We start from the raw sequence: 27,630 nt of genomic DNA, 5'->3' as shown, positions 1-27,630 counted from the left end.
GTTTATGCGCTTTTGAAATTTACCCTGCGTAAACGAATACTTTTCTTTGTAGGAGTTATCTCCCCAAACACTGTTTCCTTGTTATGGCATCTCCTTCGCAACCGTTAAAGATTATGACAAATTTATTTTACAAAATTGTTCGTTACATCCTCAGTAATTTTTGGCGTATTTGGATCGAAGCGATTCGAAGAAATTTTATAGGAGTTATCTATCTTTTCGGAATAAATTTGTCGGTATGTTTTTTTAACTCATAAACCGTTAACCGTATAACCCTGGAATGTTTTTATTTGAGTCCCCTGATTCCTAACTTAGAAAATTAGGTCAAGGTCAAAGGTCAAGGTCATATTTTAGATTTTCATATGTCTTTGATTTCCCTATAACTCTTGAACGGTTATAGATACAAAAAAATTAAGCAGTGAAAAATGCTTCGTACTTCAAGGGACAACTTTTTTTACATTATGACTATATTGATTTTACCATCATGTAAGGGACATAACTCCCATCGATGGTTTTTAAAAGGCCATTTTTAGGCAAAACTCTTAAACAAAAGGTCCTTGACCCATAGGGTCTTTTGCAATGACCTTGTGGAGCAATGACCTTGACGAAGGTTACAAGGTCAAAGGTCAAGGTCATCAAATTATGTGGTTTTGGCACTATTTAAACAGTTTTATGTGTGTTTGAATTTCAACCAACCAACCAACATACCAACCAACCAACCAACCAACCAACCAACCAATCAATCAATCAATCAATCAATCAATCAATCAATCAATCAATCATGATCATGATCAATCAACCAATAATGATCATGTTCAATCAATCAATCATGTTTCCGTCTCATGTGTTTCTTATAGGGTTCAACCAACCAACCAATCAATCAATCAATCAATCAATCAATCATGCATGATCATGATCAATCAATCATGTTTCCGTCTCATGTGTTTAATATAGGGTCCAAGATCTTCTTTGTGTCTTTTTCCGTGTTTCAATTGACCCTATCCAATGTGTTTAACCAACCAACCAACCAACCAACCAACTAATCAATCAATCAATCAATCAATCAATCAATCAATCAATCAATCAATCAATCATGATCATGATCAATCAATCATGTTTCCGTCTCATGTGTTTAATATAGGGTCCAAGATCTTCTTTGTTTCTTTTTCCGTGTTTCAATTGACCCTATCCAACGTGTTTAACCAACCAACCAACCAACCAACCAACCAACTAACCAACTTATCAATCAATCAATCAATCTGTATGACTGTTTAATCATGACAGTTTATTGAAGGAACAAACTCTCAATTATTCAAGAAAAATTGAAATTTAATAATAGTATGTTCTTACGTCACTTCTGAAAAAAAATCCACATGTTCTCTGAAACTACAAGTACAATCGACCTCAAAATTTGCAGTCAGCAGGGCATACATGTACTTAACGTTTATAAAAAAACTTGGTGCAGATATCTCTCAGAACTTTTCCTAGAGAAAAGAAATGGCAATGCCGTAAAAATAGCTTGCTAGGTCCGTAAATCTCAGTAAAAACCTACAATAAAATGTCCGCTCCGAGTTTGAAATACTAATCTGTGTTACAAACAGGTGCTGAAAAATGTACATTATCAGAAAATAATCAATAAATGTGTTTTAAAGTTACACCGGATCAATTAAATCCAAAACATGCACTACTTGTGAACTGTCATCAAAATGTCAATTTCCTACAATGACAAAAGAAATTACATTGTGTACATTCCATCTCTATAGATGTTGTCTGTTTAACGTCCCCTCCTAAAAAGAAATAAAAAGACTATCTTTTCGTTATTATAAACCCGTGTCACGTGATGTGGCGCGCGCGCTGTACCTAAAATAAAACGAAAACTTTCCAAACTAAACATGAAACTTCTCCGGTAACAATAATATAGACCCCATACAGAAAGAAAGAAAGAAACAAACAAACAAACAAACAAACACCCCCCAATTCAATTAATTTTACAGGGGGAAAGACCCCCTACAATTGCTTTTTTAAAGCAATTGATTTATATTTCTTATTTATAACTGTTGATGTAAATGCCCTTTGGTTTTATAAGTCTTTGTTTACTCCTTGTTTTTGATTGTTTTTGTCTTTCATTGAAAAAAGAAAATGACAAAAATACCAAACTTTGAGGGAAAAAAATTCAAGCTCGGTAGTCATATCACAAAATTAAAATCTCAAACACATTAATCGATATACTGCCGATTTTGTCTGTTTGTCTTTTTCATTTTTAGCGAGTCATTGTCAGTTTTTTTTCTATTTATGAGCTTGACTGTCCCTCTAGTATTTTTCGTCCCTTAAGAATAAACATGATTAAAAAATCCAGTTATTGCTTAAAAGTGTTAAGTTTATGCATAACTGTCAAATGTGTTAAAAAAAAAAAGAACAATGAGGTATAAAAATATCATGCGAAAAACATTAGCCACTTAATTTGCTGTACAACTTTAAATAAATCATTCTCGCAAGTAAATATACGATATTCCCCAAGTGATACGCACTGTCCCTGTATTACCATTTCAACAGTTATGAAATAATTTAAGCAAATGCCTCATTGATTCAGCTAAATTGAAATCATAATTATTTACATTCTTATTCCGTAAATGTTTATTAACATGTTCGACTTTTAATGAATACATTAGCAAAACATGTAAATTTAACTTTTAAGAACAGTTTTTTTGCAAATCTTATAGATAAACTGTAGATAAGCCACATAAATGATGCTATAGTAACTCATTCATTTAATTTATTACAAGTATTTTCGTTCATATAAATATACACATTTGATTTCCGTTGCATATATAATTTATTTCATTTATGTTCATGACTTATGAAAATCAACAATTTTAAGGTGATCTCCAACGTATTTTAGTGTTTATCGGACAGTTTCCTCAAATCACCAGATCAAATCTAAATAGTTCAATAAACCAGAAACATATTTTTATCCTTATGGCCATCATTTTTACTATGTTCATATTAAGAAATATATGATTAAAATGATTTTTATTATATGTAGTGGTGCAAAACTGGTGTATGTGTCTCTGATGTCAACGCCCCAGCAGGAGATGGTAAGTAAATGATATCACACAATAGCAAACTGTACTGTGGATTCATTTATTTTTGTGGGTACCAATTTTCGTGGATAAAGGAAAACTTGCATATTCGTTGATATTTGATTTCGTGATTTTGCTGAAGTCTGCATACACACCTATAGAAAATTAATCATTCGTTGAACATTTTATTTCGTGGTTCAACTGTACTCATGAAAACCACGAAAAATGGAATTCTACGCAAAAAAACGATTCCACAGTACGTAGAATTTGAAAAAAACTATAAAAATTGGAACAAAATTAAAAAAAAATCGTTTTGCTACCAACAAAGACTTTTCTATATTTGTAAGATATTTAAAGGTTACTTTATGTCGAAAGTAGAACATTGTTTCCAACTGATTGTTTTCCTATCCCATAATATTATTCAACTTCGTCTGAATAAACTCATCATAGATACCAGGAATAAATTTTATATATACACCTGACGCGCGTTTCGTCTACAAAGGACTCATCAGTGACCCTCGAATCCAAAAAAGTTTTAAAGGCCAAACATAGTACGAAGTTGAAGAGCATTGAGGACCAAAATTCCTAAAAGTTTTGCCAAATACAGCTAAGGTAATCTATGCCTGAGGTAGAAAAGCCTTAGTTTTTAAAAATATTCAAAATATCAAGATACATGTAGCACACACACAGAATGCAAACTCACTTGCAAATACTTATTGATCGATAAATGATCATTGAAATAACAAAAACAACACCAGAGCACTCAATCTTCATCATACAACTGTTTTATACATATATTTTGACGATTCAAATAATGAAAACAAATAAAACTAATTCCAAAAAAAGCAATGGATAAGCGAGAGAAAGTCATTTATAGATATCAACTAAAAAAATATTTATTTATAGAAATTGGGAAGTATCTATATAATTATTATTAATATTATTATTATTAATTTTATTATTATTATTATTATCATTATTATTATTACTATTTCATTATTTAAGGCATTGTTAAAGCGCATTATATATCACGACAATTACTCTAAGCGCTTTACGCATAAACCAAACGTGCCCAAGTTCGTACTACATGAAATTACAGAGTTAAAATAGATCAAAATATGTAAAAAAAAAAAGCTTTAAAAAAAAACATACAAGATAAAATCAACTTCAAAAAGTGAAGGTTGTAAAAACTTGGTTAAATAATGAATTTAAAGATTTATTTATGAACAAGTAAAAAATTGAATAGTTGTTATCTTAACTAAATATTTCTAAAATTCCTGAATGCTACTACTGTTTGTATCTAAAAATAAGTTACTAAAAAACATCGGCCTATCACAAATGTATCAAAAATATGTAAATTGCTTTGAAAGATTGTTTTTAAACTTTGAAGATTTGAATTTTTAGATAGTTGCCTATATGGTGATAAAAAGGGTGCAATTTACTCTGACGGAAGAACATGTGTAGATTTGGTAACTGAAAATAAAGCTTTTCATTGTCAATATATTAGTGAATCTTGTTGTTATTCTTGCTCCGACTCAACAACAACGTCAACAACAACGACAACTACTACCACTACACCCGAACAAACTACGTCATCAATAACCACTACATCAGGACCAACTACGCCATCAACAACAGCAACCTCCGGACCAACCATGTCAACAACTACTACAACCCTTGGATCAACTACCACTGCATTATCAACCACAACAACACAGAGCCAGGTCAATTCTGCTGATCAACAGTGTGTACAAAAACTTGGTACAGGGTCAAATATGTGTCGGGTGAGTCTATATTATTACAAAAGGTGATACAGGGTCAGTTATGTGTAGGGTGAGTCTATATTGTTATAAAACGTTGTACAGGGTCAGTTATGTGTAGGGTGAGTCTATATTGTAATAAAACGTTGTACAGGGTCATCTATGTGTAGGGTGAGTCTATATTGTTTTAAAATGTGGTACAGGGTCATCTATGTGTAGGGTGAGTCTATTTTGTTATAAAAGGTGATTCAGGGTCATCTATGTGTAGGGTGAGTCTATATTGTTATAAAACGTTGTACAGGGTCAGTTATGTGTAGGGTGAGTCTTTATTGTTATAAAACGTTGTACAGGGTCATCTATGTGTAGGGTGAGTCTATATTGTTTTAAAATGTGGTACAGGGTCATCTATGTGTAGGGTGAGTCTATTTTGTTATAAAAGGTGATTCAGGGTCATCTATGTGTAGGGTGAGTCTATATTGTTATAAAACGTTGTACAGGGTCAGTTATGTGTAGGGTGAGTCTATATTGTAATAAAACGTTGTACAGGGTCATCTATGTGTAGGGTGAGTCTATATTGTTTTAAAATGTGGTACAGGGTCATCTATGTGTAGGGTGAGTCTATTTTGTTATAAAAGGTGATTCAGGGTCATCTATGTGTAGGGTGAGTCTATATTGTTATAAAACGTTGTACAGGGTCAGTTATGTGTAGGGTGAGTCTTTATTGTTATAAAACGTTGTACAGGGTCATCTATGTGTAGGGTGAGTCTATATTGTTTTAAAACGTTGTACAGGGTCATCTATTTGTGGGTGAGTCTATATTATTATAAAAGGTGATACAGGGTCAGTTATGTGTAGGGTGAGTCTATATTGTTTTAAAACGTTGTACAGGGTCATCTATGTGTAGGGTGCGTCTATATTGTTATAAAACGTTGTACAGGGTCAGTAAAGTGTAGGGTTAGTCTATATTGTTTTAAAACGTTGTACAGGGTCAGTTATGTGTAGGGTGAGTCTATATTATTATAAAAGGTGATACAGGGTCATCTATGTGTAGGGTGAGTCTATATTGTTTTAAAACGTTGTACAGGGTCAGTTATGTGTAGGGTGAGTCTATATTGTTTTAAAACGTTGTACAGGGTCAGCTATGTGTAGGGTGAGTCTATTTTGTTATAAAACGTTGTACAGGGTCAGCTATGTGTTTGGTGAGTCTATTTTGTTATAAAACGTTGTACAGGGTCAGCTATGTGTAGGGTGAGTCTATATTGCTATAAAACGTTGTACAGGGTCAGCTATGTGTAGGGTGAGTGTATTTTGTTATAAAACGTTGTACAGGGTCATCTACAATGTATGTGTAGGGTGAGTCTATATTGTTATAAAACGGTGTACAGGGTCATCAATGTGTAGGGTGAGTCTATATTGCTATAAAACGTTGTACAGGGTCAGCTATGTGTAGGGTGAGTGTATTTTGTTATAAAACGTTGTACAGGGTCATCTACAATGTATGTGTAGGGTGAGTCTATATTGTTATAAAACGTGGTACAGGGTCAAATATGTGTAGGGTGAGTCTTATATTGTTATAGTGTATAAATATATTAACATGGCACGCAATTTTGTATTTGTAACAGTGAGTTTTCAATTCAAGTGAATCGATTGATATTCGCTGGATACCATCTATTGTGGATTTTGTTGCCAAAACCACGAAATTGAATATCCAGGAATATGCAAGTTTTCCTGAAACCACAAAATAATGGTACCCACGCAAACGAATGAATCCAGAGTAGTTATACTTTTATATAATTATATTGTCATATTTGTTTCCTTCTTGAATGTTTGTGTTGTGTACACCTCTCATATAAACACTGTTCACTGAATCGGGAGAAGACATTTTTATTAGATTTATTTACTATTTATTTTATTAGATTTTTTTGTCATCAGGTTTGCGCAGATATCATTTTATGTGTTCGTTTAATCTCGTGATTTTGTCATAAAACACTAAAAATAACAATTCGATGTTTTCCCGCTAAATAACTACATAGTGTCGTAGGAAAACAATTTCAAACTTAAATGAGAGAGGATGTCCATTAAAATATTTGATCCGAAACTATGTTATCTGCTAAGGTGTACATCGTAATGCTTAGATACCGTATAGCGGGTTATTTTCGCGGGTGTAAAATTTCTCGATTTTCAATGAACAAGTTATACGAAATATTTTGGCGGTTATTATTTTGGCGGATTAAAAACTTTTATTAATACCTTTGTATGTACACCTTTAATTTGGCGGAATTTATTTTGGCGATTTAGGTCTGTCCGCGAAAATAAGCGAAAATTTGCACCCCGCGAAAATAACCCGCTATACGGTATATGAACAACGATATTTTTAGATATCTGTATTGGGATGAGGTAAACAGAGTCAACGGTTATCTTGTTGAAATATAAAATGACTAAGAAACATTCCTAGTATTCGGGTTACATTTTTTTATTGAATTGTGTTTTGATATGATGTTCGTTATGATTTACAATTTAAAACCTTTATGGTAACAAGAACTGCCGTGTATTAAATGAAGATTATAAAACCATTATTGATACCATTCTAATTATTATGTATGACAGAGACGTGTTCCGTCTCAATACGTCTCATCAGTGGCGCTCGGACAAAAACAGTTGGAATATTAAATAAGATATAATAAAAGTTGAATACAAGTTGAAAAAACGACAACTGCGAAATTTTGAACAAAGAACAACGAAATGCTTCCTGGTGGTATAATAACCTGATAGTGTTCCGAATGTTCTGTTCACGGTAGAACCTTATGGTGTTTCGAATGTTCTGTTCATGGCAGAACCTTATGGTGTTTCGAATGTTCTGTTCATGGCAGAACCTTATAGTGTTTCGAATGTTCTGTTCATGGCAGAACATTATAGTGTTTCGAATGTTCTGTTCATGGCCGAACCTTATAGTGTTTCGAATATAAAAAAAAAGATGTGTTATGATTGCCAATGAGACAACTATCCACAAAAGACTAAAATGACACAAACATAAACAAGTATAGAATGTTCTGTTCATGGCAGAACCTCATAGTGTTTCGAATGTTCTGTTTATGGCAGAACCTTATAATGTTTCAGATGTTCTGTTCATGGCAGAACCTGATAGTGTGTCGAATGTTCAGTTCATGGCAGAACCTTATAGTGTTTCGCATGTTCTGTTCATGGCAGAACCTTACAGTGTTTCGAATGTTCTGTTCATGGCAGAACCTCATAGTGTTTCGAATGTTCTGTTCATGGCAGAACCTCATAGTGTTTCGAATGTTCTGTTCATGGCAGAACCTCATAGTGTTTCGAATGTTCTGTTCATGGCAGAACCTCATAGTGTTTCGAATGTTCTGTTTATGGCAGAACCTTATAGTGTTTCGAATGTTTTGTTTATGATAATTATTTTTATTTATAGTACTTTTACTTCGGAGATTATACATCCATATGTACAATTCTGTACTGTTCTGCACCCTCTTCAACGTCGTGTTACACATATAGGGATGGAACAGCGGACTACACACTCTGTGGAAATCAAAAGGTTTGTCATTATAATTGTATCCTATCAGGTTAAATGCGCATTTGAATGAAAAACTTTCCAATCGGATTTCTTTGGACAATTTCAAAATGTATTTTAATCAATCAAATAATCCGTTTCATATTGGAACACAGGATCATTAATTGCAAATTGTATTTTAACCATTCAAATAATCCGTTTCATATTGAATACAGGATAACCAATTACAAAATGTATTTTAACCATTCAAATAATCCGTTTCATATTGGAACACAGGATCATTAATTGCAAATTGTATTTTAACCAATCAAATAATCCGTTTCATATTGGAACACAGGATAACCAACTACAAAATGTATTTGGACCTTTCAAATAATCCGTTTCATATTGGAATACATGATAACAAATTGCAAATTGTATTTTAATCAGTCAAATAATCCGTTTCATATTAGAACTCATGATAACAAATTACAAACTAAATCTGAGGAAAACACATCTTATATAAGTGGAGAATAAGAACACAACAGAAACACTACAATGCAACACATACAATAAACGAACTATAATATAATAATGGCGGTTTTCCTGACCTGAAAAAAATATATTTCAAGGAAAAATGATAGGTTGAACCTGGTTTTGTGGCTAGCCAAACCTCCCGCTTTTATGGCAATGTTTGATATAGCATTACAATGACAACATTACATGACTGGACAACTCGTAACAAGAAGAGAAACATTGTGTGACATAGTTAAGCATCCCTATTATGCACGAAACAATTGTCAATGAAGGTTTAGACTCAATCAAACTGAATATAGGGAATAGCCACACATGTATATCACAATATTGTAGTGTTCGCAACATTATCTTTCGTAAAGTAGTTAAATTAAACAAAAGATAATTTGTTTTTCGAATTAAGTTTTCACTAAACGGATTGAACAATATGTTTATTCTACATTACCCACAAAATTACACTGCAAATAGATACATTTGTTTAAGAGGAGTGCGCAGAGTGACGGTATTAAATACACTTATAAATCTGTTGCAATTATGATATTAACAACATAAGAAATTTTGAAATTGGCAGTATTTAATAAATTCCCAAATATGGCGTATTTTGTTACAGTGGTGTATTAGTGGAGTCTGCACGTTTGATTCAAGTGCCCCTGTTGGAGACGGTTAGTGCATTCTTTTTATATTTTATTCTATTCACTAAAATGACAACGATAATGATGTGATGGATAAGTGAAAATCTTCTAGTGGCGAATAATATATATATATATATAAGACTAAAACATGAGCTTCGTCGGATAGAAATCGACAGTATGTAAACAAGGTAAATACATGTACACAGATACATGAATAAGATTTCAAAATAATTAACATATAACAGATGCATTGTGATCCGTCTCAAAGGACTGTCTTTTAATGAAAACATAGCTTTGGAACGAATACATACTTTCCGTAGAAATTATGTCAACCCAAAATAGGTTAACAGAGGTACATTGTATTGATATTCGTTTGCAGAAGGTTGATTTCTATCCGATGCAGCTCAAATATTGATTTTGATGTTTTTTTGTTTTTAAGTCTGTGGTTTTCTATTTTTCAGTTGTACTATTTGTCTGTCCTTTATTTTACATTTTTTTGCCATGTCATTGTTAGTTTGTTTGTCGTTTTATAAGTTAGAATACCTTTTTGGTAACTTTTGCATCTCTTCTGTCCTACACCTTCACATTGAAAAGAATGATGACGTACCTGTCCATCGGTCAGTCATTTTTGTATTGAGTTAAACCTTCTATTTGATATTCTATTGTGGGTCTTTCTTTGTTGTGATTGTATACTATTGTTTAAGAAAGGAGAGAAGGTTTGGTACTATTAAAACGTTAAATCCCGCTGCAAATGTTCACATCTGTTCTTAGTCAGAAATCTGATGTACAGTAGTGGTCGTCTGTTTATGTAGTTCATATGTATTTCTCGTTTCTCGTTTTATATAGAGAAGACCGTTGATTTTCTTGCCTGAATTGTTTTACATTAGTAATTTTTAGGGTTCTTTATAGCTTGCTGTTTAGTGTGAGCCAAGGCTACGTGTTGAAGGCCGTACCTTTACCTTTAATGGTTTACTTTTATAAATTGTTACTCGGATGGACAGTTTTCTCATTAGCACTCAAACCCCCATCTTCCTATACCTATCTACTCTTTGGATCATTTGTTTGACTGTACAGACCAGTCTGTTTTAAACTCACTAATATCTACTCTTTGGATCATTTGTTTGACTGTACAGACCAGTCTGTTTTAAACTCACTAATATTGACTATTTCATACTTTTGAAACAAAGTTCAAATCTGTATTATTCTTACCATTATATTCGTATTTGGTACCATAATCAAACCCCACGCAACGAAGTTGCGGAAGGTATACTGTTTTTGCCCCCACGCAACGAAGTTGCGGAGGGTATTATGTTTTTAACCCATCCGTCTGTCTGTCCGTCGTCAGTCAGTCCGTCAGTCTGTTTCTCGTCATCGCAACTCCTCTGAAACAACACAACCGAATTTCCTGAAACGTTGTAAATACTAAGGACATACTGCATAGATGTGCATATTTACAGGAAATTATGATTCAATAGTTTTTTTCTAGGAGTTACGTCCATTTTACCTTATTTGATTCAATATACCTCTGTAATTGTTTGTCATCGCCAATCCTCTAAAACTACACAATAAAATTGTATGAAACCTTGTAGATAATATGGGGACGAAGTCCCCAATAACAGTAGAAAATTCAATAAAAAAAAATACGGGAAAATTTCCCTAATTTTTCATTGTACTAATGAACTCAAATTTTGTCGCCTTTTTGAAATCCCGGACCGGAGCAGAAATCTACAATGTACTTCCTTTTTCCGGTTTTGTTTGTATGAATCTTTGAGTAAAATATATATTTATCAGTATAATATAAATAGGAAGGAACGCAATACCAATTTCATTTTTAATAATTCCTTGATATGAAAAAACGTTACCTGATTATAGCGTTTCTTTGTTTACATTGCATATGACGTCATAACTTAAATAACGTTACAACTCAAATCCCTAACAACAGAACCTAAATCAGAAACGTTACGGTATTTCCGTTTCTTTTTTTTAACAAATATTTAAGTTACAAAAAATTTATTTATATAGACTTCGTTCCCATTTACAGGTTATGCCTGCCTCATATTAAGGACATACTATGTAGATGTGCACATCGACAGGAAATTATGATTCAATTTGGTTTCTTATACGTTTGTTTTTGTTAACAGTTATTTCATTTCTCAAGTGACAATAGGGGGACGTGGGGTATGTGAGCGTACTCATTCAGGTTCTTTAATTTAAAAGAAATGTACCTGTAGCCCTCACATATTGACAAGTTTGCGTAGTGATTTACAGTTACAATAGTTTTTCTTAATCATTTTTATCAGATTGTCCTTTGTATTTTAGAGACCTGTCTTTATGGTGATCGCAAAGGTGCAGTTTTTAACAATGGTTGGACTTGTGAAGATATGGTCAGGGAAGCACCCAATAATTGTGTAAGTGTACCGACTGAATGCTGTGCCTCGTGTGCACCTACAACAACAACATCAACAACTACTTCTGCAATTACAACAACTGAAGAAATTACCACTACAGTTCAACCTACAACAACTGAAGAAATTACAACTACAGTTCAACCTACAACAACTGCAGAAATTACCACTACAGTTCAACCAACAACAACTGAAGAAATAACTACTACAGTCCAACCTACAACAACTGAAGAAATTACTACTACAGTTCAACCTACAACAACTGAAGAAATTACTACTACGGTTCAACCTACAACAACTGAAGAAATAACAACTACAGTTCAACCTACAACAACTGAAGAAATAACTACTACAGTCCAACCTACAACAACTGAAGAAATGACCACTACAGTTCAACCTACAACAACTGAAGAAATAACAACTACAGTTCAACCTACAACAACCGAAGAAATAACTACTACGGTTCAACCTACAACATCCGAAGAAATTACCACTACAGTCCAACCTACAACAACTGAAGAAATTACAACTTCAGTTCAACCTACAACAACTGAAGAAATTACAACTACAGTTCAACCTACAACAACTGAAGATATTAGCACTACAGTCCAACCTACAACAACTGAAGAAATTACCACTACAGTTCAACTAACAACAACTGAAGAAATTACAACTACAGTTGAGCCTACAGCAACTGAAGAAATTACCACTACAGTTCAACTTACAACAACCGGAGAAATAACTACTACGGTTCAACCAACAACAACTGAAGAAATTACCACTACAGTCCAACCTACCACAACTGAAGAAATTACCACTACAGTTCAACCTACAACAACCGGAGAAATAACTACTACGGTTCAACCAACAACATCCGAAGAAATTACCACGTCAGTTCAACCTACAACAACTGACGAAATTACCACTACAGTTCAACCTACAACAACTGAAGAAATTACAACTACAGTTCAACCCTCAACAACTGAAGAAATTACAACTACAGTTCAACCTACAACAACTGCAGAAATTACCACTACAGTTCAACCTACAACAACGGAAGAAATTACCACTACAGTTCAACCAACAACAACTGAAGAAATAACTACTACAGTCCAACCTACAACAACTGAAGAAATAACTACTACAGTCCAACCTACAACAACTGAAAAAATTACTACTACAGTTCAACCTACAACAACTGAACAAATTACTACTACGGTTCAGCTTACAACAACTGACGAAATTACTACTACAGTTCGACCTACAACAACTGAAGAAATTACCACTACAGTTCAACCTACAACAACTGAAGAAATTACAACTACAGTTCAACCAACAACAACTGAAGAAATAACCACTTCAGTTCAACCAACAACAACTGAAGAAATTACCACTACACTTCAACCTACAACAACGGAAGAAATTACCACTACAGTTCAACCTACAACAACTGAAGAAATAACTACTACTGTTCAACTTACAACAACTGAAGAAATTACCACTACAGTTCAACCAACAACAACTGAAGAAATTACCACTACAGTTCAACCTACAACAACTGGAGAAATAACAACTATAGTTCAACCAACAACAACTGAAGAAATAACCACTTCAGTTCAACCAACAACAACTGAAGAAATTACCACTACAGTTCAACCTACAACAACGGAAGAAATTACCACTACAGTTCAACCAACAACAACTGAAGAAATAACTACTACAGTCCAACCTACAACAACTGAAGAAATAACTACTACAGTCCAACCTACAACAACTGAAAAAATTACTACTACAGTTCAACCTACAACAACTGAAGAAATTACTACTACGGTTCAGCTTACAACAACTGACGAAATTACTACTACAGTTCGACCTACAACAACTGAAGAAATTACCACTACAGTTCAACCTACAACAACTGAAGAAATTACAACTACAGTTCAACCAACAACAACTGAAGAAATAACCACTTCAGTTCAACCAACAACAACTGAAGAAATTACCACTACACTTCAACCTACAACAACGGAAGAAATTACCACTACAGTTCAACCTACAACAACTGAAGAAATAACTACTACTGTTCAACTTACAACAACTGAAGAAATTACCACTACAGTTCAACCAACAACAACTGAAGAAATAACCACTACAGTTCAACCTACATCAACGGAAGAAATTACCACTACAGTTCAACCTACAACAACTGGAGAAATAACAACTACAGTTCAACCAACAACAACTGAAGAAATAACCACTTCAGTTCAACCAACAACAACTGAAGAAATTACCACTACACTTCAACCTACAACAACGGAAGAAATTACCACTACAGTTCAACCTACAACAACTGAAGAAATAACTACTACCGTTCAACTTACAACAACTGAAGACATTACCACTACAGTTCAACCTACAACAACTGAAGAAATTACTACTACGGTTCAACCTACAACAACTGAAGAAATAACCACTACAGTCCAACCTACAACAACTGAAGAAATTACCACTACAGCTCAACCCTCAATAACTGAAGAAATAACAACAACGGTTCAACCTACAACAACAACTGAAGGAATTACAACTACGGTCCAACCTACAACAACTGAAGTAATAACCACTACAGTTGAGCCTACAACAACTGAAGATATAACCACTACAGTTCAACCCACAACAACTGTAGAAACTACTACGGTGAAACCTACAACAACTGAAGAAATTACTACTACGGCTCAACCTACAACAACTAAAGATATTAGCACTACAGTTCAACCTACAACAACTGAAGAATCTACCACTACGGTCAAACCTACAACAACTGAAGATATTTCAACTACAGTTCAACTTACAACAACTGAAGAAATAACCACTACAGTTGAGCCTACTACAACTGAAGAAATTACTACGGTGAAACCTACAACAACTGAAGAAACTACTACTACGGTTCAATCTACAACAACTGAAGAAATTACCACTACAGTTCAACCCACAACAACTGTAGAAACTACTACGGTGAAACCTACAACAACTGAAGAAACTACTACTACGGTTCAATCTACAACAACTGAAGAAATTACCACTACAGTTCAACCCACAACAACTGTAGAAACTACTACGGTGAAACCTACAATAACTGAAGAATCTACCACTACGGTCAAACCTACAACAACTGAAGATAAAACCACTACAGTTCAACCCACAACAACTGTAGAAACTACTACAGTAAAACCTACAACAACTGAAGAATCTACTACAACGGTCAAACCTACAACAACTGAAGAAATAACCACTACAGTTGAGCCTACAACAACTGAAGATATAACCACTACAGTTCAACCCACAACAACTGTAGAAACTACTACGGTGAAACCTACAACAACTGAAGAATCTACCACTACGGTCAAACCTACAACAACTGAAGAAATAACCACTACAGTTGAGCCTACAACAACTGAAGATATAACCACTACAGTTCAACCCACAACAACTGTAGAAACTACTACGGTGAAACCTACAACAACTGAAGAATCTACTTCAACGGTCAAACCTACAACAACTGAAGAAATAACCACTACAGTTGAGCCTACAACAACTGAAGATATAACCACTACAGTTCAACCCACAACAACTGTAGAAATTACTACGGTGAAACCTACAACAACTGAAGAATCTACCACTACGGTCAAAGCAACAACAACTAAAGGAATTTCCACAACCGTCCAACCTACAACAACTGAAAAAATTACCACTACAGCTCAACCTTCAACAAATGAAGAAATAACCACGACAGTCCAACTTACAACGACTGAAGAATTTTCCACTACAGTCCAACCTACAACCACGAAAACTACACCTACAACTACGCAATTACTACCCTGTAAGTATATAAATATAAAAATGTAGATTTTGTCATCATTGAATTTTTTTTAATTGAATTGATCCACTAAACATGTTATTGTTGGTGTTGATTTTTATGTTGTATCTTCACAACTGCATTTTCCTTTAAGAATTGTTTGCAATTCCACCTTTTTCTCTCAATCGATTTTTGACTTTGAATAGTGGTATACTACAGTTGTTTTTATTTACAAACAGTTGATGTTTAATAAAAGCGATTGTAAAAGATATATATGTCGAACACTTTATTAGTTGTATGTATAGATACATAAATCAACAGCTAATTAAGAAGGTCCGTTTGTTTGTTTTCGAATTATACCAATTGAAAACGTGGCGGAAAATACGCTTTTTCCTAAAAGAAATATGAAAACAATAGCGAGTATTTTATAGGATTTTTTTATATGGCTATTTAAACAATATGATAAAAAAAATATTAGAAAAAAGTAGAGATTAGTGAGTAAAAATATTGTATTGGCAATTTATGGATAAAACCAAAGGATTCCGAATATCTGGCAATAATTCAAAAACAAGAGGAGTGAATATGCAAAAAGTGGTACCTAACACTACAGGGAGATAACTCTGAAAAACCAGCAAAAGGTTTTAATGAAGTTGTGTTCTTAAGGGAATATTAAGCTTCTAAATGATCAAAATAAGTGTTTGTCATACTGCTATATAACCAGTGTATTTTTTCTGATTAAACGGTTGGTTCAAATCTTTTGAAATTTTTATATTTTTATCAAAGGGTCAAAGTTAATACCTTATCAAAATTTTAAGAAAATTAAACGAGCCAAATTATTTTAGTTAAGGTGTTAGGTACCACCTTAACAGATAATCGGCAAGATGTATCATCATGTATGCTCTCTCTTATAGCTGTCACTATGGAGTTTAGAACAGATCCAGACTTTTGGAAATATAACCCAGAATGCATTAGATACTAACACGGCTAATTGCATTCTGGGTAATGTTTTTTTTTTCATTCACTGATAATCATTATGTATGCTCTCTCTTTTAGCTGTCACTATGGAGTTTAGAACAGATGCAGACTTTTGAAAATATAACCCAGAATGCATTAGATCCTAACACGGCTAATTGCATTCTGGGTAAAGTTTTTTTTTTCATTCACTGATAATCATTATGTATGCTCTCTCTTTTAGCTATCACTATTGAGTTTAGATACAGATGTAGACTTCGGATTAGAATCACTATTACGATCAGTCTTACTGATACGACTACTCAAGGCTATCGACGTCTTTTCAACCAGGTTTTGAGAGCGGTAAGACATTTATGATAAACATCTAGCCAAAATGACATGTTTATAAGTATCATAAGGGATACAAAAATACGTTTTTTTTCTTCAATACATTCATCTTAATAACAGTATCTGAAATTATTCAAAGATAAAAATAATGGCATGAATTAAGACACAACAATAAATGATATTTAGTCGTGTTGATATGAGAGTTTGTCATAGACCTTTAACCTGACATTACATTTAAGAAAACCATGGAAAAATAAAACTAAGAATATGTGGTATGATTGCCACTAAAACTGTTATCAATTTAGGTCCAAAGGACAAATGTGTGAACCTTTTTTTTTCGTTTTTAGCCTTTTTGAAATAAATATTTTTATGCATCTGTTATGGTGAGATTAATATATATATATCTCGATTTCTACGTTTTAATGCCTCACCTACGATAAGAGAAGTGCATTATGTTTTCTGGTCTGTGGGTCTATTCGTTCGTTCATTCCGCTTCAGGTTAAAGTTTCTAGTCAAGGTAGTTTTTGATGAAGTTGAAGTCCAATCAACTTGAAACTTAGTACACATGTTCCCTATGATATGATATTTCTAATTTAATGCCAAACTAGAGTTTTTACCCCAACATAGAAAATGATAGTGCGAGTGGGGCATCCGTGTACTTGGGACACATTCTTGTTTAGAAGTATGTTATGGACTTGTTTGTTTGTTTTCCATTATTCTAAGGTTGATCTATTTTCTTCTACGTCTGTTTGTTTTTATCCGTTGAATGAATTATTTGGTAGTTCGATACAAAACAGATACGAACGATACTTAACGAGCATTCATACTCATAAGTCGGACTTCCACCGCAAAAGCCATAGAAAATCACTATAACTAGTCCTTTACTCTTGAATATAACTTGCTACCAATGTCCTGGATAACGTTTGTGTCGTTTCAAGCATTTGATTCACAAAATGTTCAGTTTTACGTTTTATTCAGAAACCGGCATGACACGTAAATCAGTCTTTAACTATTGTATTTAATGTCATTCAATTCTCTGACTGAAAGGTGTTGATAGAGAATTATTTTTATATCACATGTATTGGCATAATGTTCTCTGGTCTGTGCTCCCGTTCGTCTGTTTGTCCGTCCGTCTGTTCGTCGTCTGTCTGTTCCGCGTCAGGTTAAAGTTTTTGGTTGAAGTAGTTTTTGATGAAGTTGAAGTCTAATCGACTTGAAACTTAGTACCTATGTTCCCTATGATATTATTTTTCGAATTATAATTCCAAATTATAGTTTTTTATCCTGTTTTCAAGGTCCACTGAACATAGACAACAATAGTGCGGGCATCCGTGTACAAAAGACACATTATTATTTAAAATATTATATTATGTAATCATTATTTTAATATTTAACCTTTATATTTTTATAGCTAACGAATTATTATAGGCGATCAAGAGCATTGAGACGTTTCTTTAGGAGAATAGTTCTTCGTACACTAAGGTAAGAATATATCACATTACATTGACGTATGCCTATAAAAATGTACTCGTTAATCAACATTTTTAAGAGGATTTTTCATAAATAATTGTACATACACTTCTAATGAATCTCTGGACTCCTCTTATATTTAATGCGTTTCCTCGGTTTTAGTTTGTTACCCCGATATTGTTTTTTGTCCATGGATTTATGAGTTTTGAACAGCGGTATACTACTGTTGCCCTTATTTGGAGTCTAGCATGATTGCATATTAACCCAGAACAGTAGGGGGTTTCAGTGGTTATTTTACCATTCATAAAAGTCGAACGCAGAGACCGCACGACTAGAAATTGTAACGAATCTGAGCTTTAAGATAGTGCAGCATTGTTACGTGAGAGCAACTTCCAGTTTTATCAGTCATTCACTTCCGGTTTGCCGATACTTTGATGTTTCAATATATTGAATAAAACAAATGCTTTGTTTCAATTTCGTCAGAAAATAACTAATGATGAATCTATTAAATCGTCATTGAAAAAAATCAAACGAAACCTTTTTAATGCGCATTTATTGTAAATGGGAAGGATAAGTTGTGCACAAGTAGCATATTTCAGATTCGTCAGACACATACTTTCAATTTTTCTGATACTTTGAAAAAGCGTGCATCATCGTGTTTGTTGTTACATTATTGGTATTATAGTTTTCACCTTTAATTTTCATTATTTTGTTAGAATTGGGAGCCTGATACCAGAGTATGATGTCTATCTAGATGAATCATCTCCCGGTGACGTAATTGCGGCTGGTTACGACTTAGTTACTGGGAATGAGACCTTAACAATAGGAAATGAAACAGTTCAGATAGATTCGTCGTCTGTTACTTTGAATAACCAAACAGGTAAATACAGGGAACAGTAGTATACCGCTGTTCAAAATTCAAATATCGTTTGAGAAAAAAACAAATACGGGGTACAAACTAAAACTGAGAGAAACACATCAAATATAAGAAAAGAACAACATCACAACAGATACACAACATTGAAATGAAACACACACATAACGAACTATAATATAACATTGGCTATTTTCCTGACTGGGTACAGGACATTTTAATAAAAATAAATGGTGGGTTGAACCTGGTTTTGTGGCATGGGGTAAAATACTCATTTTAACAAGAATAACATCCAATTCTTACGATACATTGTTTTCTTAAAAGTAAATATAATAAATAAAGGAAATTTTTAAAAAAAAACGCCAAGTTCGAGTAGGATAAATTTTTCTAAGAAATTAACATCTACGCTTCATAACACAATAATTTTAATATACTTTATATATTACTACATGAATATAGTATGTACCCGTTATTAGCCCCAGATACAATGTTCAAATATGTTAAATTAACAGTAAGTTTGAATCCAGTCGTTCTGGTGAAGAGGTAGGGATACATTTTTAAGGTTATGGTCTTTATTCCGCATAAATGTTTTTAGGTTTTCTGATTTGTTCTACCTTTCCACCAAAAAGTTACAGATCAAAAGAAAGCATGCAGAACAAAGAAACTCAAGATTGTGTGATCTAGTAGGGAATTGTTCGATTCACATCACCCCTGTTGAAACACAAATGTTTGGATGTATTGTAATTTCTGAATTTCCATTGCAGCCACTGTTACTTTAGGTGATAACTTGTGTGAGGCATTCAACAAAATCAGTAGCTGTTCTGATAACTATGTTTGTAGTATTAATGCTAGTACGGATGCCCCATACTGTGCGTAAGTATTTTGGCTAATATTTGCAATTGATTTTTATTATTATTTATAGTAGGTTTTTCTTAATTAGCATTTATAAATATGATTTAGCTTAGACAATTTCTTTGTTTGGAGCATCGGCAAAGTTATATCTACATACATACAATATTTTTAAAGTGAAATTTATACGGGAGATATGCAACCTTTGAACAAGAACAATCGCTTAAATTAGAAGAAGAAGAAGCACACACAATGTTTATTTTAAATCATAGCAGTACATACCTCATGACTATCAGAATAATTTTGATCCTGCATATCAATCCGGCAGCAACGATCCCAAGAGAGGAATGGTATTTAAAACATACGTTCAAAGCTGTCTGTAAGTGTTGCTACAATAAACTTCATCTGGAAGACCTGAAATTTAAACATAGATATAGAAAGCTGTGGTGTAATTGCCAATGAGACAACTCTCCATTCAAATAACAATTTTAAAAAAAGTAAACCATTATAGTTCAATACACGGCCTTCAACACGGAGCTTGGCTCAAACCGAACAACAAGATATGAAGGGCCCAAAATGAATACAAATAAGAAAATTATGTTGGATAACAAAAAATACCCCAAAAACTGAAGTACTAAAATAACATAAAGTTTTTCGCCTGTCCTTTTAATAAAACTATATTTTTGTTTTTTTAGACTTCTGATAACAGACACAGGTAAGTTTTATTTTTAAAAGAAAAGCATGATCTGCAGTTAGAAAGTTTGGCCAAGGCTTACTATATGGTGAAGGTTTTGCTCAATGTTAAATGCCACACAGTATCCTATTGTTGTTAACTTCTATGATATTTGGTGACTTAAGGACAGTTGTTTTATTCGGTATAATATCACATCGTCTTATGTTCAAATTACAATGTATAAGAATATTTAAATAAAAGCTGGGGTTTCTTCTCTATACACCTTATCGCTATTAGCCTACTCGGCCGGCCGACCTGGACGCTTGACATGTTGACGCATACAACAGTCACTTTTCTTGTGTGGCGTCATATATTTTGTTTTATGACGTCAAAATTTTACGGGATCCTGTGTGATATCCAGTAATGGTGAACAAATAGCGATACGGTTTATTCTTTCAATATGTGACAAACAAAAAGTTGAAAAAGTTAGTTCCTTTTTTCAGTTTACACTATTTTTGTTTAAAACAAAAAGAGTAATAGTTATACAGATCAAAAAGGGGAAAACATTGTATGGTGTATGTCATATGGTGTAAATTCACCCTCATATTTTAACCCAATTTACTCGAGGCTCGTTACAACATATTCAAAAGATAAAACAAACATATAAAAAGTCATAAATAATTATACTGGATTAATTTATCAAGTTGTGGTATGTTACATAGATAGAAATCAAAGATTTAACAAGTTCAACACGAGTTTTTTTTTAACAAGAAAATGATATTAACGGGATAGAAAAAAGAATTTGCAAATTCAAAAAAGCGAAAAAGAGCTACAAAAAGAGATCTTAACTCATAAGACAAAAATGAAATGACAACGGCATGGAAAAAAAAATGAAAAACACAAACACGCAAACAACTTTAAACATACACAAACCAAATTAAATAAAAACTAAAGACTGAGCAACACGAACCCTACTAAAAACTGGGGTTTATTGAATTATCAAATAATAGTAACATTCAATTATTTATTTTGTAGACAATTACAGTTTGATACTTGGTTTAGCAATTGGTATACCAATGGCTTTCTTACTTCTCGTGTTTACTATACTTCTATGTATTTGTTGTAATAGACACAAACAACGACAAACAAAAACAAAATATACAGAGGAGGATCAGGACAGGTGGGTACATTTTAAAATATAGATGAACAACACAACGGTTGCCATATGTGGAGCAAGATCTGCTTACCCTTTCTAAGATCACCCCTAGTTTTTGGTGGGGTTCATGTTATTTATTCTTTAGTTTTCTATCTTATGTCATGTATACTATTGTTTTTCTGTTTGTTCTTTTCATTTTTATGGCGTTGTCGATTTATGATTATGACTGTCCCTCTGGTATTTTTCGTTACTCTTTTAATGGAAAAATTTGCTTGATAAATTTTAAATTTTGTGAATTTTCAACAAAAGCAAAAGATACCAAATGGACATTCGAACTCATAAGTCGAAAATAAACTGACAACGCAATGGCTAAAAATAGAGAAAAAATAATTAAACCAAGTACGCATAAAACGCTTCTAAAGACTGAGCAACGAGAACCCCATACAAATAGTAGTGATTGCAGGCGCCGTAGTTATATTCATTTACATTATCATTCAGAGTGTATGTTTTTAATCTCTTCAGATGTTGCTTTGAAAAAAAAACCTGTTCAAAACACTTCTTATATTCATAAAACATGAACAAATATTGACGCTCGTACAAAGAGATGCTTTTCATACTTTGGCCAAATGGTATATCTTTTCAACGTACTATCACTTATAGTAGTTTTACATTTGTTAGATGTGTTTGACCTTTTGGATTTAACATTTGGTAAGGGCCTTTCCGAGTTGAATTTTATTTGGAGTTCTGTATTTTTTGTTACTTGAATTTTTATAAATTCTATCACAATCACGTCATAACTTTCTTTAAATCATATTGTTAACTTAGACCTTATAGCCGAAAATACGGTACGAGTTTTTCTTATTGTTGAAGACCGTACAATTGCTTTTAAATGTTTTCAAACATTTATTTCACTTCTGGTGGAATGTACTTTATTTGGCAATCAGACTACATCTTGTAATATTGTTTTTTTCTAGGTAAGACTTTTGTTTTTCATAATTATTAGCTAAAGACATTTGTTATTATTGTTTCAAAGTATACTACAATTTGAACACGATAAGGGCAATACAGTGATTCAGTAAGTTATTTGATAGCTGGCAATAAAACAAGGTATAATCCAACATTGTCCACAGAAGGACATGTCTGTACTTATGTCAGAATGCTAGTTCTTTTGATTCGTATGACATGTTTGATGTGTTTGAGCTTTTGCCATTTGATAAATGCGTTATTTTATTTTCCATGTTTTTATTATTAATTATATGATGTTAATGTACGATTTTGTTTTATTTTGTAGACCTGCTGCTATAGATGAAAGATTTTTCGCTAATAATGTGGCCACACGCTTCGACAGTTTTGGAAGAAAATATTTGCAAACCTTTGGAGGATATTGGGATAATGGATCTTTCGAGTCCCACGAAGATAATGATAGAACATCATATCTTGGCAAAAAGTCAAATTGTAAGTTAATCACGTTTTAGTGAATTGTATACAAACCTGAATGTCACTGCCTTTGAGGTATATCTAGTTGGTGTCATACTTTTATCATCTGGTGCGCCAACCCAAAGACTTGAAAATAAATATGTAACATCATCATCTTTTTGGATCAGAGGTAGAAAATATTTCTTGGCAGAGAAATATGAATATTGAGAATTACGATAATTGTCTGTCCGGGTTGGAGGCAGAATAATACTTCCTTGTAGAGGATTATGAAAACTCGCCAAAGATTCAAGGCTTATAATTTAGTTGTGCGTTTCGTCTTCATCAGCTTCATTAGAAGCACTTGAATTAAATCTGGTATAAAACCGAATAAAATACTAATTGGACGATCATTAAAAAAAAGGAAATTCCCAAAAGCGAGTTTGATAATCTATCTGTTATGATGTTATAGAGAATTCATATCACACCAACATGATATCCTCACAAAATGAATGTAATAATTGTCATGTATATTTAATATTACTCCTTCCATCGATCTATCAAACTTCATTGCCCAGTAGCGGGCTGGAAATTACGGCATTGAAAATTTGCCGTTAGATTAGGACTTTCTTATATTCCTTGATATGCATATGATTTTGACCAACCTGCAAAATGTCTGTCGTTTGAATTATTCAACAACTGCAACAAATCGTATACAATGTTACTCCGTAGGAAAGTTTTACTAATTGAAAGCCGGAGGTGTGCCGGGTATTTATAATACTAAAAACATAAACTATATATAGATATTAAATATTGTATTGGACGAGACACAGTGGTATAATGTGTTTCTGTTATAGTTCTTTATAAACGATATTTGATAAGACAGCTGTGTAAGACCTCTGAAATAATATATGAGAAGATGTAGGTTTTTTTTCTGTTACGTTTTTTTTCTATTCGGCACGATCGCATGTTTTGTGACGAAGCAGTATATTGTTCAGAGGAAAACTTGAAAAACGACGTCATAATTGAATTTTAACCAAATAAAGAATTGGGATCAAATTAGAAGTAAAAAAAGAAGAAAAACGTTTATAACATTGATATCCAATAGAACAGATCAGTATCAACAAGACTTCAAAGTTCACCAGTTTCTAAAAAGAAATTTTCAACCGATGGGGGCAAATTAATAAGAAATGCACAATGTAAAAAAATAAACCTGGTGCGAAGTGGTGGCCAACGTAATCTGCTTCAACCATGATAACGGGTCTTTCGAGATAAACAAAAATTAATAATAAGGCAATGTTTGTCTTAAAACTCATTTTAATTACACAGTATGATCCATTAAAGCAGCTAATTGACATTATCACCTCATTTGAGTGTCACTAGTAGCTAAAATTTGTATATAAAAAATATATCGATACTTGTGTACTTTTAAAAAATTATATACTAGTATCACAACATGTTCAATTATTTTATTGTAGTTTCTGGTCAAAGTAAAATTTCTAAAAATGGTCATAGACAAAACGGACAGCGAAATGCATATACTTCAAACGGACAGGTAAGGTCATATAGTCGATTATAATTAAGGGCGTGAAATTTAGTCTGTCACAATGAAAGATGTATATAGAAAGACGTGGTATACGTGCCAACTCTCCATCCATGTCACACTTTATAAAAGTAACCATTATATATATAAAGAGTATGTTATACGGGACACATTTTGTCTTGTGAAACACACATATAAATACTTTAAATAATTGCTGCTAGCGTTCTTCCTCGCGAACAGAGGTTTATTTTTCCTACATAAGACATAGTATTTAGCGTATCTGACCATCAAAAAAGACAACAAACCGACCATAGAAAAAACAACAGCGGAAGGTCACCAACAGGTCTTCAATGTAACGAGTAATTTCCGCACCCGGAGGTGTCCTTCAACTGGCAGAATGTACATTTCCTTTTTCGCAACTTTTTTCCCTGCTTGACGTCTCTTGTATAAGTCAAATGATATTTCAAACTTTTGTGTTAATTTGCATTATACTGCATAACATTTGCGTAGAAGAACAGCCACTCAATTTACAAAGTATTACAACTATGATACGAATATGATTAAGGAACTATTATTCAATTATCGCTTTCTTACATAGTTGTCCACATTAAACCAACATTTTTTTCTTTTACAGAATTACAATGGTCGCTTTCCTCACATATGAAGATTTGCTCAATTTTGCACATTGATGACGATTTACTCAATTGTGGCTTTTATGAATATTTGCTCAATAGCGGTGCTTATGAAGATTTCCTCAATCGTGACGTTTTTTAAGATTTACAGAAAATTTATTTAATATGACAGCAATTTAATTTATATTATTTTATATTATTTTATATTATATTAATCTTATAAAAAAAATGAATTAGTGAAAAGAATTTATTATTTCAAATGCGTTTATTCATAAAAATGAATAAACAAATTTCTGCCTTAAATGGTGTTGTTTGTACTTTGATACTGTCTTGAGTTTAACACACTTCTCATGGTTGTTTTTAGTAATTAAGAAAGTACCACATGTTGACTTATGTACCTCAAATTGTTGACGACTTTACCTTTTATTTATGTTTGTTTAGTTCACCTATTATTCTCAATGTAAGACAATTGTAGCGACTGTCATACGTTAGAGGTTAAGCTAGCTATATAACAAGCGTCAATCCTCAATTCTCGACACAAGGAAATGTCTGCTCAAGTCTGGAATATGACAGTTGTTTTCCATTGCTTTCATGTGTTTCAACATATGATTTTACCATTTGATAACGGACTTTCCGTTCCTTTTTTTCGTGGATTTTTCCCCGTTCGTTATTTAAAAAAAATATTAAGAAACTAAGATTATATCTTACAGACAAATTTGACCTTAAATCAATTCGACTGTTGAATTAAGGTCTGTTTTGTGTATAAATGTTCTTTTTTTTTTTACCTAAATATGGCAAGGGTTAAAATATTTCTTACTTATTGAACTGGTTGTCATTTGATCGTTATGGGATAACCGTTTCATAAATGATATCGGATATGTTCCTTACGTCGTAGCTACAATCCTCTTTTCCTTTCATGAATGTGACCAACCGAATTAGACTACTAACCGGATTTGTTGTCACGTAAGCAACTCGGCGGGTGCCACATGTGGAGCAGGATACGCTTACCCTTCCGGAGCACCTGAGGTCACCCCTAGTTTTTTGTGGGGTTCGTGTTGCCTATTCTTTAGTTCTTGTAGCATGTGTACTATTGTTTGTCTGTTTGTCTTTTTCATTTTTAGCCATGGCGTTGTAAGTTTATTTTCGATTTATGAGTTTGACTGTCCCTCTGGTATCTACCGTCCCTCTGTTTTAGCTATGTCAGTATGACCTATTATACTATACACTATAACAATATTTTTCTTATTATACCAAATTAATTTGTGGCTCAAGTACAAATGTACGGTATATTGTTACAGATGTATGTCTTTTATACTTTGCAAGATATTATCAAGTAATTTTTTCTTAAGTGCATCAAGAAACTCATATGTATTTTTTGAAATCACCGAAACCTTCATAAAAATGGTTACAAGTTAGTGTTTCCAACTCCATGTCGATATTTTATACTTACTTACTGTATAGCCTTCGACCATTGCTATAATATTTTCGTCTTGTAATTCGTCTGATGAGGCTTATTAGGGTCAATTGAATAAAGATATAAGATAGCCAAACCAAAGAGGAAGTCGAGGACCATTGAAAGCAAAAACACTGCTTTTGACAGAAGATTTGAGTTGTAGTGTCTGCAGACAAATCTTACTATATACAAGTTATGAGATGTGATGGGATTGCTAATGACTATCCACTACAAATCTCTTTTTATGTATGTTAACAATCTTTAGTTTCACTGGTATATACTTTAAAATATACATTTGAACTAGTGGCGATCCTTGTGTATTAGACAAATTCATGTATCCAAATGTTGATGATACAGTTGGTCGACAACTGGTTGATATAAATAAATATTTAACGTAATACAAATAATTAGTTCAAACATATGCAATCTCCCACCTACACACATACACACAAACACCAACATACACACAATCACGCACACACACATACTG

The 27,630-nt window shown here is 33.1% G+C and overlaps 2 protein-coding genes across 2 annotated transcripts in view; both read left to right on the top strand.

Moving 5' to 3' along the window:
- The window catches only part of LOC134695267 (mucin-2-like), a 41,287-nt gene extending 20,989 nt beyond the window's left edge, over window positions 1-20,298 (top strand). Inside the window, exons 14-22 of the mRNA XM_063556486.1 lie at window positions 3,041-3,092; window positions 4,482-4,861; window positions 8,277-8,399; window positions 9,499-9,550; window positions 11,840-15,802; window positions 16,974-17,092; window positions 18,489-18,559; window positions 19,264-19,427; window positions 20,186-20,298. Of these exons, the coding sequence (XP_063412556.1) occupies window positions 3,041-3,092; window positions 4,482-4,861; window positions 8,277-8,399; window positions 9,499-9,550; window positions 11,840-15,802; window positions 16,974-17,092; window positions 18,489-18,559; window positions 19,264-19,427; window positions 20,186-20,298 (5,037 nt within the window). The remainder of the gene's footprint in view (window positions 1-3,040; window positions 3,093-4,481; window positions 4,862-8,276; window positions 8,400-9,498; window positions 9,551-11,839; window positions 15,803-16,973; window positions 17,093-18,488; window positions 18,560-19,263; window positions 19,428-20,185) is intronic.
- Window positions 1-25,879, top strand: part of LOC134695529 (mucin-2-like) — a 136,186-nt gene extending 110,307 nt beyond the window's left edge. Inside the window, exons 24-27 of the mRNA XM_063556808.1 lie at window positions 21,979-22,123; window positions 23,391-23,554; window positions 24,991-25,067; window positions 25,690-25,879. Of these exons, the coding sequence (XP_063412878.1) occupies window positions 21,979-22,123; window positions 23,391-23,554; window positions 24,991-25,067; window positions 25,690-25,719 (416 nt within the window). The 3' untranslated portion in view covers window positions 25,720-25,879. The remainder of the gene's footprint in view (window positions 1-21,978; window positions 22,124-23,390; window positions 23,555-24,990; window positions 25,068-25,689) is intronic.
- Window positions 25,880-27,630: the final 1,751 nt, after the last annotated feature.

The sequence above is a fragment of the Mytilus trossulus genome, chromosome 13, assembly GCF_036588685.1.
Source record: "Mytilus trossulus isolate FHL-02 chromosome 13, PNRI_Mtr1.1.1.hap1, whole genome shotgun sequence".
Taxonomy (NCBI): Eukaryota; Metazoa; Mollusca; class Bivalvia; order Mytilida; family Mytilidae; genus Mytilus; species Mytilus trossulus.
Note: the sequence above shows the minus strand (reverse complement) of the source record. Positions and strands in the feature narration are given on the sequence as shown.